Here is an 11,773-nt window from a genome sequence, read left to right as displayed (position 1 = left end):
AGCCTCTGAAGACTGAGAAGAAAATGACGTCAACAATCAACCAGAGGCTCCGTGAATTAAATATAAATTAAGCGTTTAGTATCATCATCCTTACTCATTGGGGCAAATGATTTGGATAATGGTTGAAATATGATGCACGGCCAGAGGCTTTCATCAAATTCTTTGATATCACCTATATTTTGGTAACCATAACAGCCATGAAAGCCTAAGACGACGAAATATCCATAGATAAAAAGATAATATGCAGAAGAATCTGTCAATGCACCCAAATAAAATGGGCACAAATGCCTCTAAAAGTAGCAAACTGGCCCATCCTGAACTGTTACAGCACAAACTAAATTAACCTCTTCCTCGTCCAGCGCCTACAAAAGCAAAGAAACCGGATTAGATTTATTCAGCGTTTGAGCTTCCATTAAGACGGCACATGTATAGAAATAATAAGCAGTTCACAGAGTTGAAGAACGTATGCAGCTAAATCTAGAGACATCTCCCAACTATAAATTTCAACGCTGAATCCAACAAAACTATTAAACATGTATATTAATTTTTGTTTATTTATATTTCAAATTTTAAGTCCGGGAGAAATTTCTTCTCCATCAACAGCTTGCCTGGGTTAAAACATCAGTAATTCAATACTAGCGCAGAAAGCAGTTGGAAATCTTCCACGGAAAATTGAAGGGAGATAACATATAATCATCTAGAGAGGAACAGGATATAAGGGGCCATTTACCTCTTCCACCAGGCTTGCCACCTGACCCACCCCTGCCCCTGCCTCCACCTGGTCCTTTTGCACTACCATCATCAAGGCCACGCCCAATTCCTTTGGCTTGACGTCCCCCAGGACCATCCGCACTCCCTCTTCCTCTACCTCGTCCCACGCCAGGTGGTTTGCGATCTGAAAAGGGATACGTTAATTAGACAACTCTCTAGTTTTCAGCAACTTAAATGAACAGCATTTCATAAAATACGGGTAAAATTAAGTCAACTAATCTTAGCTCATTAAAATACAGTGGTCTTTTGCTTATGAAGGAAAACCCCGTTTCTTGTGGTGGGGGAACAGGCATCTTAGTTATGTTGAGCATGATGGAGTTTTCGACAAATAACTAGGCGTTATAAATAGTGACTACAAAGATGAACAACCAACTAATGTGCCAAACAATTCACCTGTGCGGCTCTTGGTTTCTTCCTGAACTTTGTCAATAACCTGAAGTAACAAGTAATAGCAATAAATCAGAGAATAAATGTAACAGGGACGAAACAGTGTACAGAATTCAACTTTTTTTTTTGGGGGGGGGGGGTGTTTCTACCACTCACCTCATCTGGAACTCTTAGGTACTTAATCGTATTTCCTCGTATGTAGCATTCAGGCATTCGCCAAAATCTATCTCCATCCTATATCAACAATATCGACCAATTTTTTTTTTTTTTTTCAAAACTTATAAGAAAAGTATATAACCAAGCAGACGGGATATTATAAGATGATAAAATGGAGCAAAATCAGCAAGGGCCAGAGAATGGAAATTACTTTTGAGGTACAGATGACTTCACGGAGATGGATATTCATCCATGTGTCACAGTTAACCAAATGCCCGTTATAGGTTTCCCCATTTTTCAGTTCTACCAACTGTTACAAGATATTAAATAACCACAAGTTACACATCCTGCAAAACAACACAAGTTATAAAAGAAAGGTAAAGCACACTACGTTTCAGAAAGGTTCTGAAAGACCACACATACACAATACTTACCATAGGGTGCCCTTGGGCAGTCTTGAGAAGGGAAAGAGGAAGCTGCAAAAATGAGCAAAAAATCATAGATGTAAAAGATGGGTTAAGAATGGGGTAAAATTCACATTGACCGTAAAACAGATCCTACAGCTTCGATTTCGGAAAACCCTTAACACGAAAATTACACTGAACCCGGAGTTTGGGACCCCAGCACCTTATGGTAAGGAGAAGGAGGGATAAGTGAAACCCACTTGGGTTTTCGGATTAACGTAATAGAAATGACTAACATAGGGGAAGAGGGTACGAATAACTTCACGAAATCTAGGGATCAATTGCGTTACGCCGGAGAATGCTAGGGTTTTGAAAAAAGTATGACCTCGACCAAACAGAGGGAGAAGTAAACACATACCATAATGGCTATGGGATAGTCTCTTCAACACGCGGATCGGCCGCTAACGTCTTCGTCTAGAGACTTGTGAATTCTGTTCAAAGGAACAGAGACGAAGAGAAGCCGGACAGGTACGACTATCACTTCACCTGATTCCCATTCGAGTTCGAGTCACCTAAAACCTTCACACCTTTCGGCTGGTGCCAGATAATAAAACCAATAAATATTCTAAATTAAAGATTTGTTAGGTCAACTGGGCCAAAACTTGTTTTTGGTTTCTCTTTTCCGGCCGTCCTGTTATTCATTTCTTAATTTTGTTTTTTAAGTGTGACTTTAGTTTTCGATAATTTTGCCCAATTATTTTCCTTTTTCAATAACAAAATGGAACTAGAAAAACTGAGCGGGAGTGTTCTCTTCCCTGATCTTCAAAAAGGATGGGTAGGAAATATAATTATTTTAATACTCTTCTGATTTTAAATATAATACCATTATACTAATGTGTATAAAAGTGAAGGAGTAACTTTTTGAATTTTTTTGGTGTAATAAAATAAATTAAATAATTATTAATATTTTTATGATTGTTGGGTTCTTGAAAACCGAATATATCTTTTTTCATTCATTTTAAAACATTTGATTAATAAATCACATTATTAAGAAAAATAATTAGGCTTATTATATACGTCACATTGAAAATTTAATATATATATATATATATATATATTGGTATATTGATTCCTTCTAACGCTCTGGTTAAAGTATCTCAATTTTTTTTTTTTCCCTACTTGAATGCATTCTATTATGAAAATTCTGAATGTCTAATTCAATTTTTAATAATGTCTTCCACAATCATATTATCATAAGCAAGCCACTCTTTCAGCTGGTGTTTTCCCAAATGACCATAGAGGGCTATTTGTGAAAGGATGTAGAGAATCCGAATGCAACCCGCCAATTTTTATAGGAAGCTAATGACTTGCGAATATTGGCATGATTTGATGGATATAGCTTTTAGTAAGTCATTTATTTGTTGGTACTAATGTTTACAATACATATATATATATATACATATATATATTTTGTAGTTGTAAAGTCCCGCACTTAAAGAAGATATCACAAGTCAGCAACTTACATCCATATCACGCGTTTATGTGAAAGTAACTTGCTCCTTCATGCAACTCACAAATATACAACAGGACGGATTTTATGTGCATTGGTACTTGTTCCATGGTTAAGATGAAGGATGACAAGTACAAAAATAAGTTGTACAAATAGGTTAAACTCCGAATCGCAAGAGCGGCAGTCAGAATTTCCTTGTGAATCAATCTACGTTCTTTAATTCTGACCTCTTGTAAATTGATGTCAAGTCCACTAGATGACGCATTGTAGGCCTGCCATGGGGACAATTCCATGGAGATTTCAGCTCAGCCAAATGCCCCAGAATCTGAAACACACATGATAGCCGATTCTCATTAGTGAAGGAAGCTACAAATTTTTGGCCTGTCAGAGTGGAAGTTGAAGCTGGAAGGTTAAAATATAGTTGAACTAATTCTTATTCTGGATTTCTTCTAACGAATGTGCCTTCTGCTTTGGTGAGGGGGTAAGAAGCTGAGGTGATGATTACAGGAATGCATTTTACTACCTTCTGCATTTCATTTCTTCCAAGGGGATCTCCAATCATAATGGATGATCGACATGCACGCGATGCCAACATTGCACGAACTCTTGGAGGGCAAATAGAATCTGACGTGTCCAGCTTATAACTACCAGTAATGGAGCAGTCCCCTTGATCATCAGCTAACGTAGAAACCAGGTCCTTAACATCTGTTGGAAGAAACACAGGTCAATAAACACTAAAACGCAGGATTCAATTAGCAAATATATCATCAATACAAAAGTGAGATAAATACTTTGTATATATTCATGTCACTGTTGGTTTTCTTTTTACTTTGATTAATTAATAATTAATTTGCTTTTTTAAACTTCGTACTGTTGTCAAAAGAAATTTTGAATTTTTTGTACATAGGGAGAATCAAAAACAGAAAATGATGCATCTTATGCGCAAGGAGGTTATATTCAGGGCTTCTCCTTGACAGAGCCGAAATCATAAAAACCAACAGAATCACCGTAAGTAAATTTAAAACCAATATCAGCAAATTCAGAGCTAACTACCTTCACTTCCAAAGACTATGTTTTTACTGAAGGGGACGGCCTTCAATTTATAACGGCATCCAGGTGGAGCATTTGGATCCTCTTCCAATGTAAACCCATTCTTTCTGGAAATGGAGAAAATGCAAAATAACACCATCAACCAGATTAAACCTCAAATATGGCAAAGTAAAGAAATGCAACACTATAGAAGTTTTGCGCTCACAAAATTTAAATTTGGTATCGACGAAAAATGCATATACAAAAGTAGCTGACACAAACAAGAGGAAATTAGACCAAGCACTAATGGTGTAATCGACACAACAAGAGGAAATTAGACCAAGCACTAATGGTGTAATCGACACAACAAGAGGAAATTAGACCAAGTACTAATGGTGTAATCCATAAGCAGGAACTCAGAAATCTTAAATGGAAATATTATCTGTCAGTGACTGTAGCAACAGCAGTCACAACCACAATTAAAGAGATATCAGCAGCCAGGAATTGGCAACTTAAATAGTTTGGGAAAATATCAGCAGGGGGAGTGGGGAGAAGAGTTTGGTAACTCTAATAATCTACCCTGGCAACCTGAAAGGCAGTGCTATTGAGGCCAGCCCGCTCTTGTAATGACACTCTACCTCAACGAAATTCTCAGGATCTGGTTGAAGCCTGATATGGGATCGAAAACAAGGAATGTAAAAGGTGTTTGAGCATAGACGTCTTCAATAGCCACAACCTATGGTTGATCACAATGAATTATGCCTTCGTGAGATCATGAAACTAATCAATAAAGAGAAACAAGTGATAAGAGATGAGGATGTCAATTCCTTAAATAGACCAAAGGACATAATCACCGCTGCATCTTAACCTAAGCATCAGGTTGATGATATCAAGCATTGAATAAATCCAAACATAATTTTGTCCCCAGATTTCTATATATTATGCACTTCGCAGCAGCAAAGTATCTGACCATACACCTTTTGAAATTGTCTAGGAAAATCATTGGATTGATTTAGCATAACATAGCGCAGTTTCAGCTCAGTTGTCCAGTGATCCACAAGAGACTGATATGTACTGTTCAGTTTACTACAGTAGATAAGAGAAAATTAACCAGTGGTATTATCTGTGTTTTCTGATATAGCATTACATGATTCTTAGCTTCTAAAATAAGGTGCTATCACTGTGAAATAGGAATATGTTCAAGACACTCAATACGGTTATTTTCTCATATCATGATAAGTAGGAAATGAGCAAGCAAATCAGAGCACATTGGGAAACACTTCCGTAATGACCAAAGCAAACTGGACAGAAATAAAGTCTGCTTGGTTCAAGACTAACATTACAATAGCACTATAGATATCTAGTTTCTAACAATAACCTGAAATAAGTCGAAGTAATATATATCAATACTTTACCAGCGGGGTGCCAATTATACCTGATTATGTCCATGTGCATTGAAGCAACTATTTCTTCTTGAGGGGATAACTCCAATCTTAGAGCCCTACATTAATAATTTGAAAAGGGTTTGAAACCTTGGATAGAAATAGAAGTTGAACAAATATGGGAACGAGATTACTCAACCATGTTTCATCAGTGCAGTGTAGATAATACAATATATGGTTCAATAAAAGTGCTTCAGCTATCAAGTTTTCACTCTGAATAGATATTATAACTTTGAATTGAACAAGTTCCTTTACCTTTAACACGAGAGGACGCAGTAGTTGATTTCAAAATAAGCATAGTATCTATACCAAGCAATTGCAATTTGAAGTGCCATAATCTCCCTCCTCTCCAAAAACAACAAAGCGAAAAAGAGACAACATGGTAAAACTTGCAAGTCAAAGACATTATAAGCTCCTAACCTAAGCAAAGGCTGCTGGTTCAAGATGGTTGATTGTGAAAGGCGCTCGTAATTGTACTTCTCATCCGCAGCATGCTGAAAATAGATTATTCTTGTTAAGAATTATGTTTCAAATTTCGATACAGAAATAAACTGAAAATGCCAATCTGATGAAAATAAGACATTTTTATTGATTAATCATTCAAATTAATGGAGGTAAAAACTATATATATCACTGGTTTAGAAGCGTGGACCAGAAATTACCTGATCCACAATAAATAAATCCTGATCCAATTTCCCAATGATAAAACCAAGATTGAATTGCCCAATCACCTACAGGAACAAAGCAGAGCAATCAACAAGTTATTGTAGGGCATGTTTGATTTAAAAGAAAACCATGGTAGTTGACTTCTTAATTCGGGCACGGGTTTTCAATAAAGAAAGGAACCTACAGGCTCCTAACATTTTAGTCCATAACTTACAAAGCAGTAACACAGATCATCAAAAAAGATGGCACAGTTAGAGAGAGAGACACAGAGAGAAAGAGAGATGTGGCACAGTTAGAAGCATTTCAAGCATTTTAGATGATTATTTGAAACAAGTTTTCTTTTTGGGGACCCCCCCCCCGGGCGTGACCTTCATTCTGCTGAAGTCTTTCTTCTTAAAGAGTCTTTCCAACTCAGTTGTTGCAGCACATAAAGCTCTTTCTTTCTGCTCTTCAATTTCCAGCTCTGAAAACTTTAAGTTTGCAGCAGAGTAGCAACTACGAGTAAACATAAAAAGTCAACTGATTAAACAGCTGTATATGATATTGCCAATTTCATACAATTGGTAATGTAAATAGAGACCTTTTGACATTCACTTGTTGAAATCTGTAATTACTGGATTGCAACATAGAACGCCTCTTCTTTCTCCTAGTATTAAGGTCTTGGAAAGAAAATTGCAAGTTTGAGCATGTCTTCTGATCAGATGATTTCTTTGAAGTAGATGAACATACTTGATGGTCTGAGACGAAAATATGCTCCGACATATTGATCAAATCAGTGCTGGATGGAGCGATTGATGCTGCATCAGCAAGAGATGCTTCTTTCGCTTGATCTAAATCCTGAAATCAGCATCCTCAATGTGAAAATTATACCGAGAGCAAGTTGATTTTTCTTTTCTGGACATAAAATTTGAATAACAAGGGGGGGGGGGGGGGAAAAAACTTGCAAATACAAAGCATCAATAGGAGAAAACTCTCTAACCACCTATATGTCTACGAAGGAGACTTAAACTAAGAACAGCCCCATCCTTATCTCCCAAAAAAAAAAAATCCCCAAAGCAAGCCAAACACTTGCCTCAAAAACAAGCAATTTACTCCAACCATAGACACTGAGGAATAATGTGCCAAGCAGTTCAGATGAAAGGAATACATAGCCTTGTTTTAGCATCTTAATACTATTGCAAAATGACACTTATCAGAAGGATCTCCATTAGGATTAAAAAAATAGTCAAGACTCTTGTTGGAGGAACAAAAAGAATAAACCAGGGATCATTGATGTAAAAGACACAACTTAATGGAGCAGCCCAAGATCTTTATAGTCCTCATACAATACGGCTCAAGTATATAGTCTGCATTTAATGATTGCATGGTTCAATAACTGAAACTGTAGGTATTTCTTAATAGCAGTTCAAATAAATTTGAGGAACATTTAAAGTATAAACCACATACCATTTCAGGTTCTTTGACACCTGAATCATCAATAGAAGAAATTAAATGCTCACTTCTGTGGGTATCATTATCAGGACTAAGATGCTCCAAAGACTCATTCCAATTCCCCTTCCCAGTTTCATCATCTTGTTCATGATGGTGCGACGGTCTTGTAATCGAGTCATGTGTTTCAGTATTCACAGTTGTTAGTTGACAATGGTGATATTGATTTCTCAGGACAGGCACTTCAGATAAGGTTGTACTGATGTTATCATGCTTTCTTTTATTTATGGTAACAAATTTCTCAAGAGTTGACTGGACACGACTTGAATGATTACATGAACTTTTATTTGAAGCGACTCCATTGTCAACTGCTTTGAACACAAAAGCAGCTTGATCAGGCACGGTACTGTTAGAGTGCATTGTCTGTCTTATACTTTTATCAGACTTTAATGTCCCATGAGCTCTCAGTGTTAAATCCTTTCCCAATGCGCTTCTATTATTCTCATTGTTAGACTGTTCTTCAGCATGAAAGCACTGATCATCAGGAACAGGTTCAGAAACAAAGTAGGACTGATTATTATCCTTCTCTTTCCACTCCTCCTGAGGAACACTAGCATTGTTGAATTCAGTATTACACAGCTCAATACAGTCTTCTCCCACAGCAGGCTGTTCAGATTCATTAACAGAATAACGAGCACTACTAGGAGAATAAATTTGCTGGAATCCCTCTCTGAGGGCATGCAATAGGCAACTTTCTTCAGAAAAAAATATCTTCCTCTTATCAGGAGTCACATTCACATCATATGCTCTAGATGGAACTGAAAAATTCAAAATTGCAATAGGATATTGCCGTGAATTTGCACCTTTGTATAATTCATTTAAAAGTTTGCTGACTTTAGGCATATCTACTGGTCTGCCATTAACAAAAAAATACTGCCTATCTCCTAAATTACGTCCACTTCCCTGTCCGGGCTTGGAAAGAAAACCTTCAGCCTTGCAGCTATCAGATATGCATAATGTCACAGGCTCTAAGCAGCTCAAGGTGTTCATGCCAAAGACTGTTATAATGTTATCTTTGAGAGAACCACTTCCCTGGGTCTTAAGGACCACAGACCTTGCATTTTTTCCAGTTGTATTGGTACAGACAAAACGAACACCTTTGGCGATAAGGGCATATGCCTGAAGAATTGATGGTAGAAAAGTATCAATTAAAAAATACATATATCATTAAGAAGAAAGAATATTTTATTTGGGAGGGGGGGATATCTATAAAAAGCAGAAGGGATGTAAAAGCAATAACCATAACACACTAAAACAAAGGCAAAGGGCCAATATCTCTAAATTGCTGGAGAATAAGTGATGTTTTTGTGATGCATCCATACATAAAAGGTCAGCAATAAATATGCCAGGAATACTATTACCAGCAATCCAAAAATCAGTTTGTAGAGAGCATAGGAATTTGACTGCTCGCATCATTGTACGAGGCAGAGATCCAATAAAAGTATATATACATGTGTGTGTGCACACATGGGTGCACACATGTATGTATATGTATACATGATAAAAACCAGATAACTCGTTAAAAAATTTGCATACCAGAACGAATTTTTTGGTGAGTATGATGGGTATGAAAAAGAGTGTTCTGGCATCTGCATGTGTTTTTTCAGAACGTTTTTATGCGAAGAAGAAATCGTATTGAATGAAAGAATCAGAAAGTATGCATTCACTTAACCTTGCCATGGAAAGGATACTCACATTCAATAGCGAAACTAACTTTCCATATTCCTTGCGTATGTTACGCCTGAATTCTTTACTTCGGACAGGTAAGTTAGAAAATAACTTTTTAACAGTGACGGTGGTGCCAATTTGACGTGCAATTTTCCTCTCAGCTACCAGTAGACCTGAATGGTCAAAAGTCAGGTGTGTGGCAACTGACTCATTCTTTGTTCTCGTTTCAACTGTCAAACCCCCCAGAGCACAAAGGGAACTCAACGCCTCCCCTCTAAAGCCAAATGTGGTGAGAGACTGAAGATCAGGAAAATCTGATAATTTTGAGGTGTGATGCTTAAGTGCAAGAACCTGCGATAATGTTTGAGCAATAATAACCTGTTATAAACTGTACGACTGTAAAGTAACTGAAATTGATCAGCACATGAAGCATATTTTCTGCTTATCTGATTAAGAGAGAGCTAGCCTAATTATCTATCATCTCAATTACTTTTCACACAAGCACCCAAAAAATGCCCCTTACAATCACGTAAAAATTAAATGAATAAAAGATGGTGACATCCAAGATAATGTATACATACACTCAAACTTCTGAGCTAAACATGTCAAACTGAGAAACTCGTGCCTGGCAGCGATTATGTAAATTGAGAAATTGATCATTGTGAAACTTTTGGAGAGGCAAATGATAATAACTAGAAGAAAAAAATAAAAATAAAGATAAAAGATGAGAGTTCTAGACAAATTCCTGTAAGAGAAGGTACAAAATTCTACTTACAACCCTCTTCCTACCGTATTCAACCTCCTTACTACTCAACCACCCCACCAAGTAGCAGCTAACAGAACCATATTTGTACCCCCTCCTCACAGCAGCAGTCAAAGTAGAATCAAAATTCTGATTTGAATCATTAGGCATCTAGCAATAAATGGAACCCATTTGCTACAATTCAAACAGAGTATTTGTTCACCATTCAGCATCTAGCAATAAATGAAAATTGTGGAAGGATAGAGAAAGAAGAGAGAAGAATTCTAGACAGACTCCATTAAGAATGAAGACAAAGTACACAGTGGAACAACACTACTTATAACCCTCTCCCGCACCAGTTCGGCTATGCCAGGCCACTAATAGTACCAGCAAGTCATTCGAAAAGTTAAACCTATAACAGTGTTAATATACAGCTGCAACGTTAAACAACGACAGCAATGAGCTCAACTAAGACACTAGTTATGCTTGTCCTACTAGATTTCTGGTTTCGCTGGTATCGCCCTGCTACATTTACAAGGGAGTGTCCCCTCAGACTCTGACGTTCTTAAAATCAAGCCAAGCCACCTCATTTTAGGGTGATAGAATACCTTGAAATTATTAGGTGAAATACCACACCCATTATCGATGACCTGGAACCATTCTTCGCCATAATCTTTCAAGGCAATTTCAATGCTAGTCGCGCCAGCATCCAAGCTGTTTTCGACTAATTCCTTAACCGCAGATGAAAGGTCGAAGATCACTTGACCGGCACAGATTCTGTGAACAGCCGCCTTGTTTATCGGCTTGATAGCTGGTGATTCAACTGGCATTGCTGCTTGCCCAGAAACCCCAATCAAGAATCCGTCGGCTTCTCGAGTCTCTACCGCATCAGTAGTTGGTCAGTGACTCAAGTGACAAAGCCCCAGATATAACTAGCGTCACCTGCAGGCGTCGATGCTTGGTTTGTGACAAAAAGAAGAAGGTTACAGAGTTTACCGCCAAAACCGAAGCGGGAACGAAGTTAATTTTTTCACAGCCTGCCTACCTCGGGAAAAAATAGCCGGCCAAGCGGAACGGTGGCCTTTTCCGTACCGAAACCGCCCGAGCCGAGGGGCTGCGTCTGACTATTTTGATGATCTATCTCATCAATTTTTGATTAAAAAATTTTAACCCGTTTGTTTATTTAATCCATATTTAAAATATTTTTAAAATTTTAAAATGTATCCCTTAACTTTGTTTCATCATAAACGAGGGATAATGACAGAAAAAAAAAGCTAAAATTTTGTAAATATCAGACAAGAAACGTTAACAAAAATTTGTTGTTATTTGTAAATTCAGATTTGTCAATACCAAATAAAATTGTGTTACCAAACCTGATTTGAGATTTGTAATTTTCAACTTCTTTTTCTGTCATTCTTTCATAAAATGATTCTCAATCAAAGCATGCCAAGGAAAAGAAAAGAAAAGATTGAACATGAAATAATGTGATAGTTATTATTTGGAATAATTT

General features: G+C 37.2%; 2 protein-coding genes across 2 annotated transcripts; both read right to left on the bottom strand.

The window, feature by feature from the left end:
* Positions 1-56: 56 nt before the first annotated feature.
* LOC114759172 (probable U6 snRNA-associated Sm-like protein LSm4) lies at positions 57-2,307 on the bottom strand. The gene is made up of 7 exons (XM_028948274.1): positions 2,137-2,307; positions 1,749-1,790; positions 1,526-1,624; positions 1,315-1,392; positions 1,165-1,204; positions 731-895; positions 57-362 (listed from the first exon to the last, which is right to left on the bottom strand). The coding sequence occupies exons 1-7, from the start codon at positions 2,137-2,139 to the stop codon at positions 340-342; spliced, it is 450 nt and encodes a 149-aa protein (XP_028804107.1). The 5' UTR covers positions 2,140-2,307; the 3' UTR covers positions 57-339.
* A 965-nt stretch (positions 2,308-3,272) lies between these two features.
* On the bottom strand, positions 3,273-11,093 carry LOC114759173 (DNA mismatch repair protein PMS1-like). Its single transcript, XM_028948276.1, has 11 exons — positions 10,872-11,093; positions 9,549-9,872; positions 7,812-8,972; positions 6,946-7,202; positions 6,734-6,860; positions 6,362-6,430; positions 6,120-6,193; positions 5,693-5,758; positions 4,282-4,385; positions 3,752-3,933; positions 3,273-3,553 (listed from the first exon to the last, which is right to left on the bottom strand). Exons 1-11 carry the CDS (start codon positions 11,091-11,093, stop codon positions 3,431-3,433), a joined length of 2,709 nt encoding a protein of 902 aa, XP_028804109.1. The 3' UTR covers positions 3,273-3,430.
* Positions 11,094-11,773: the final 680 nt, after the last annotated feature.

This window comes from Neltuma alba, unplaced genomic scaffold (assembly GCF_004799145.2).
Source record: "Neltuma alba isolate B1F8T4 unplaced genomic scaffold, ASM479914v2 tig00010802_pilon, whole genome shotgun sequence".
Classification (NCBI taxonomy): Eukaryota; Viridiplantae; Streptophyta; class Magnoliopsida; order Fabales; family Fabaceae; genus Neltuma; species Neltuma alba.
The sequence above is the reverse complement of the archived record's forward strand: the minus strand, read 5'-3'. Positions and strand labels throughout refer to the sequence as shown.

Excerpts from the sequence above, each read along its gene's own strand:
- LOC114759172 (XM_028948274.1), bottom strand. Across the intron at positions 1,205-1,314 it reads ACCTAAGAGTTCCAGATGAG|GTTATTGACAAAGTTCAGGA; the intron begins GTGAGTGGTAGA and ends TTGTTACTTCAG. Across the intron at positions 363-730 it reads TGGCAAGCCTGGTGGAAGAG|GCGCTGGACGAGGAAGAGGT; the intron begins GTAAATGGCCCC and ends TTGCTTTTGTAG.
- LOC114759173 (XM_028948276.1), bottom strand. The coding sequence starts at position 11,093 with ATGCCAGTTGAATCACCAGCTATCAAGCCGATAAACAAGGCGGCTGTT. Across the intron at positions 6,861-6,945 it reads CAACAAGTGAATGTCAAAAG|TTGCTACTCTGCTGCAAACT; the intron begins GTCTCTATTTAC and ends GTTTACTCGTAG. Across the intron at positions 6,431-6,733 it reads AAGACTTCAGCAGAATGAAG|GTGATTGGGCAATTCAATCT; the intron begins GTCACGCCCGGG and ends TTGTTCCTGTAG.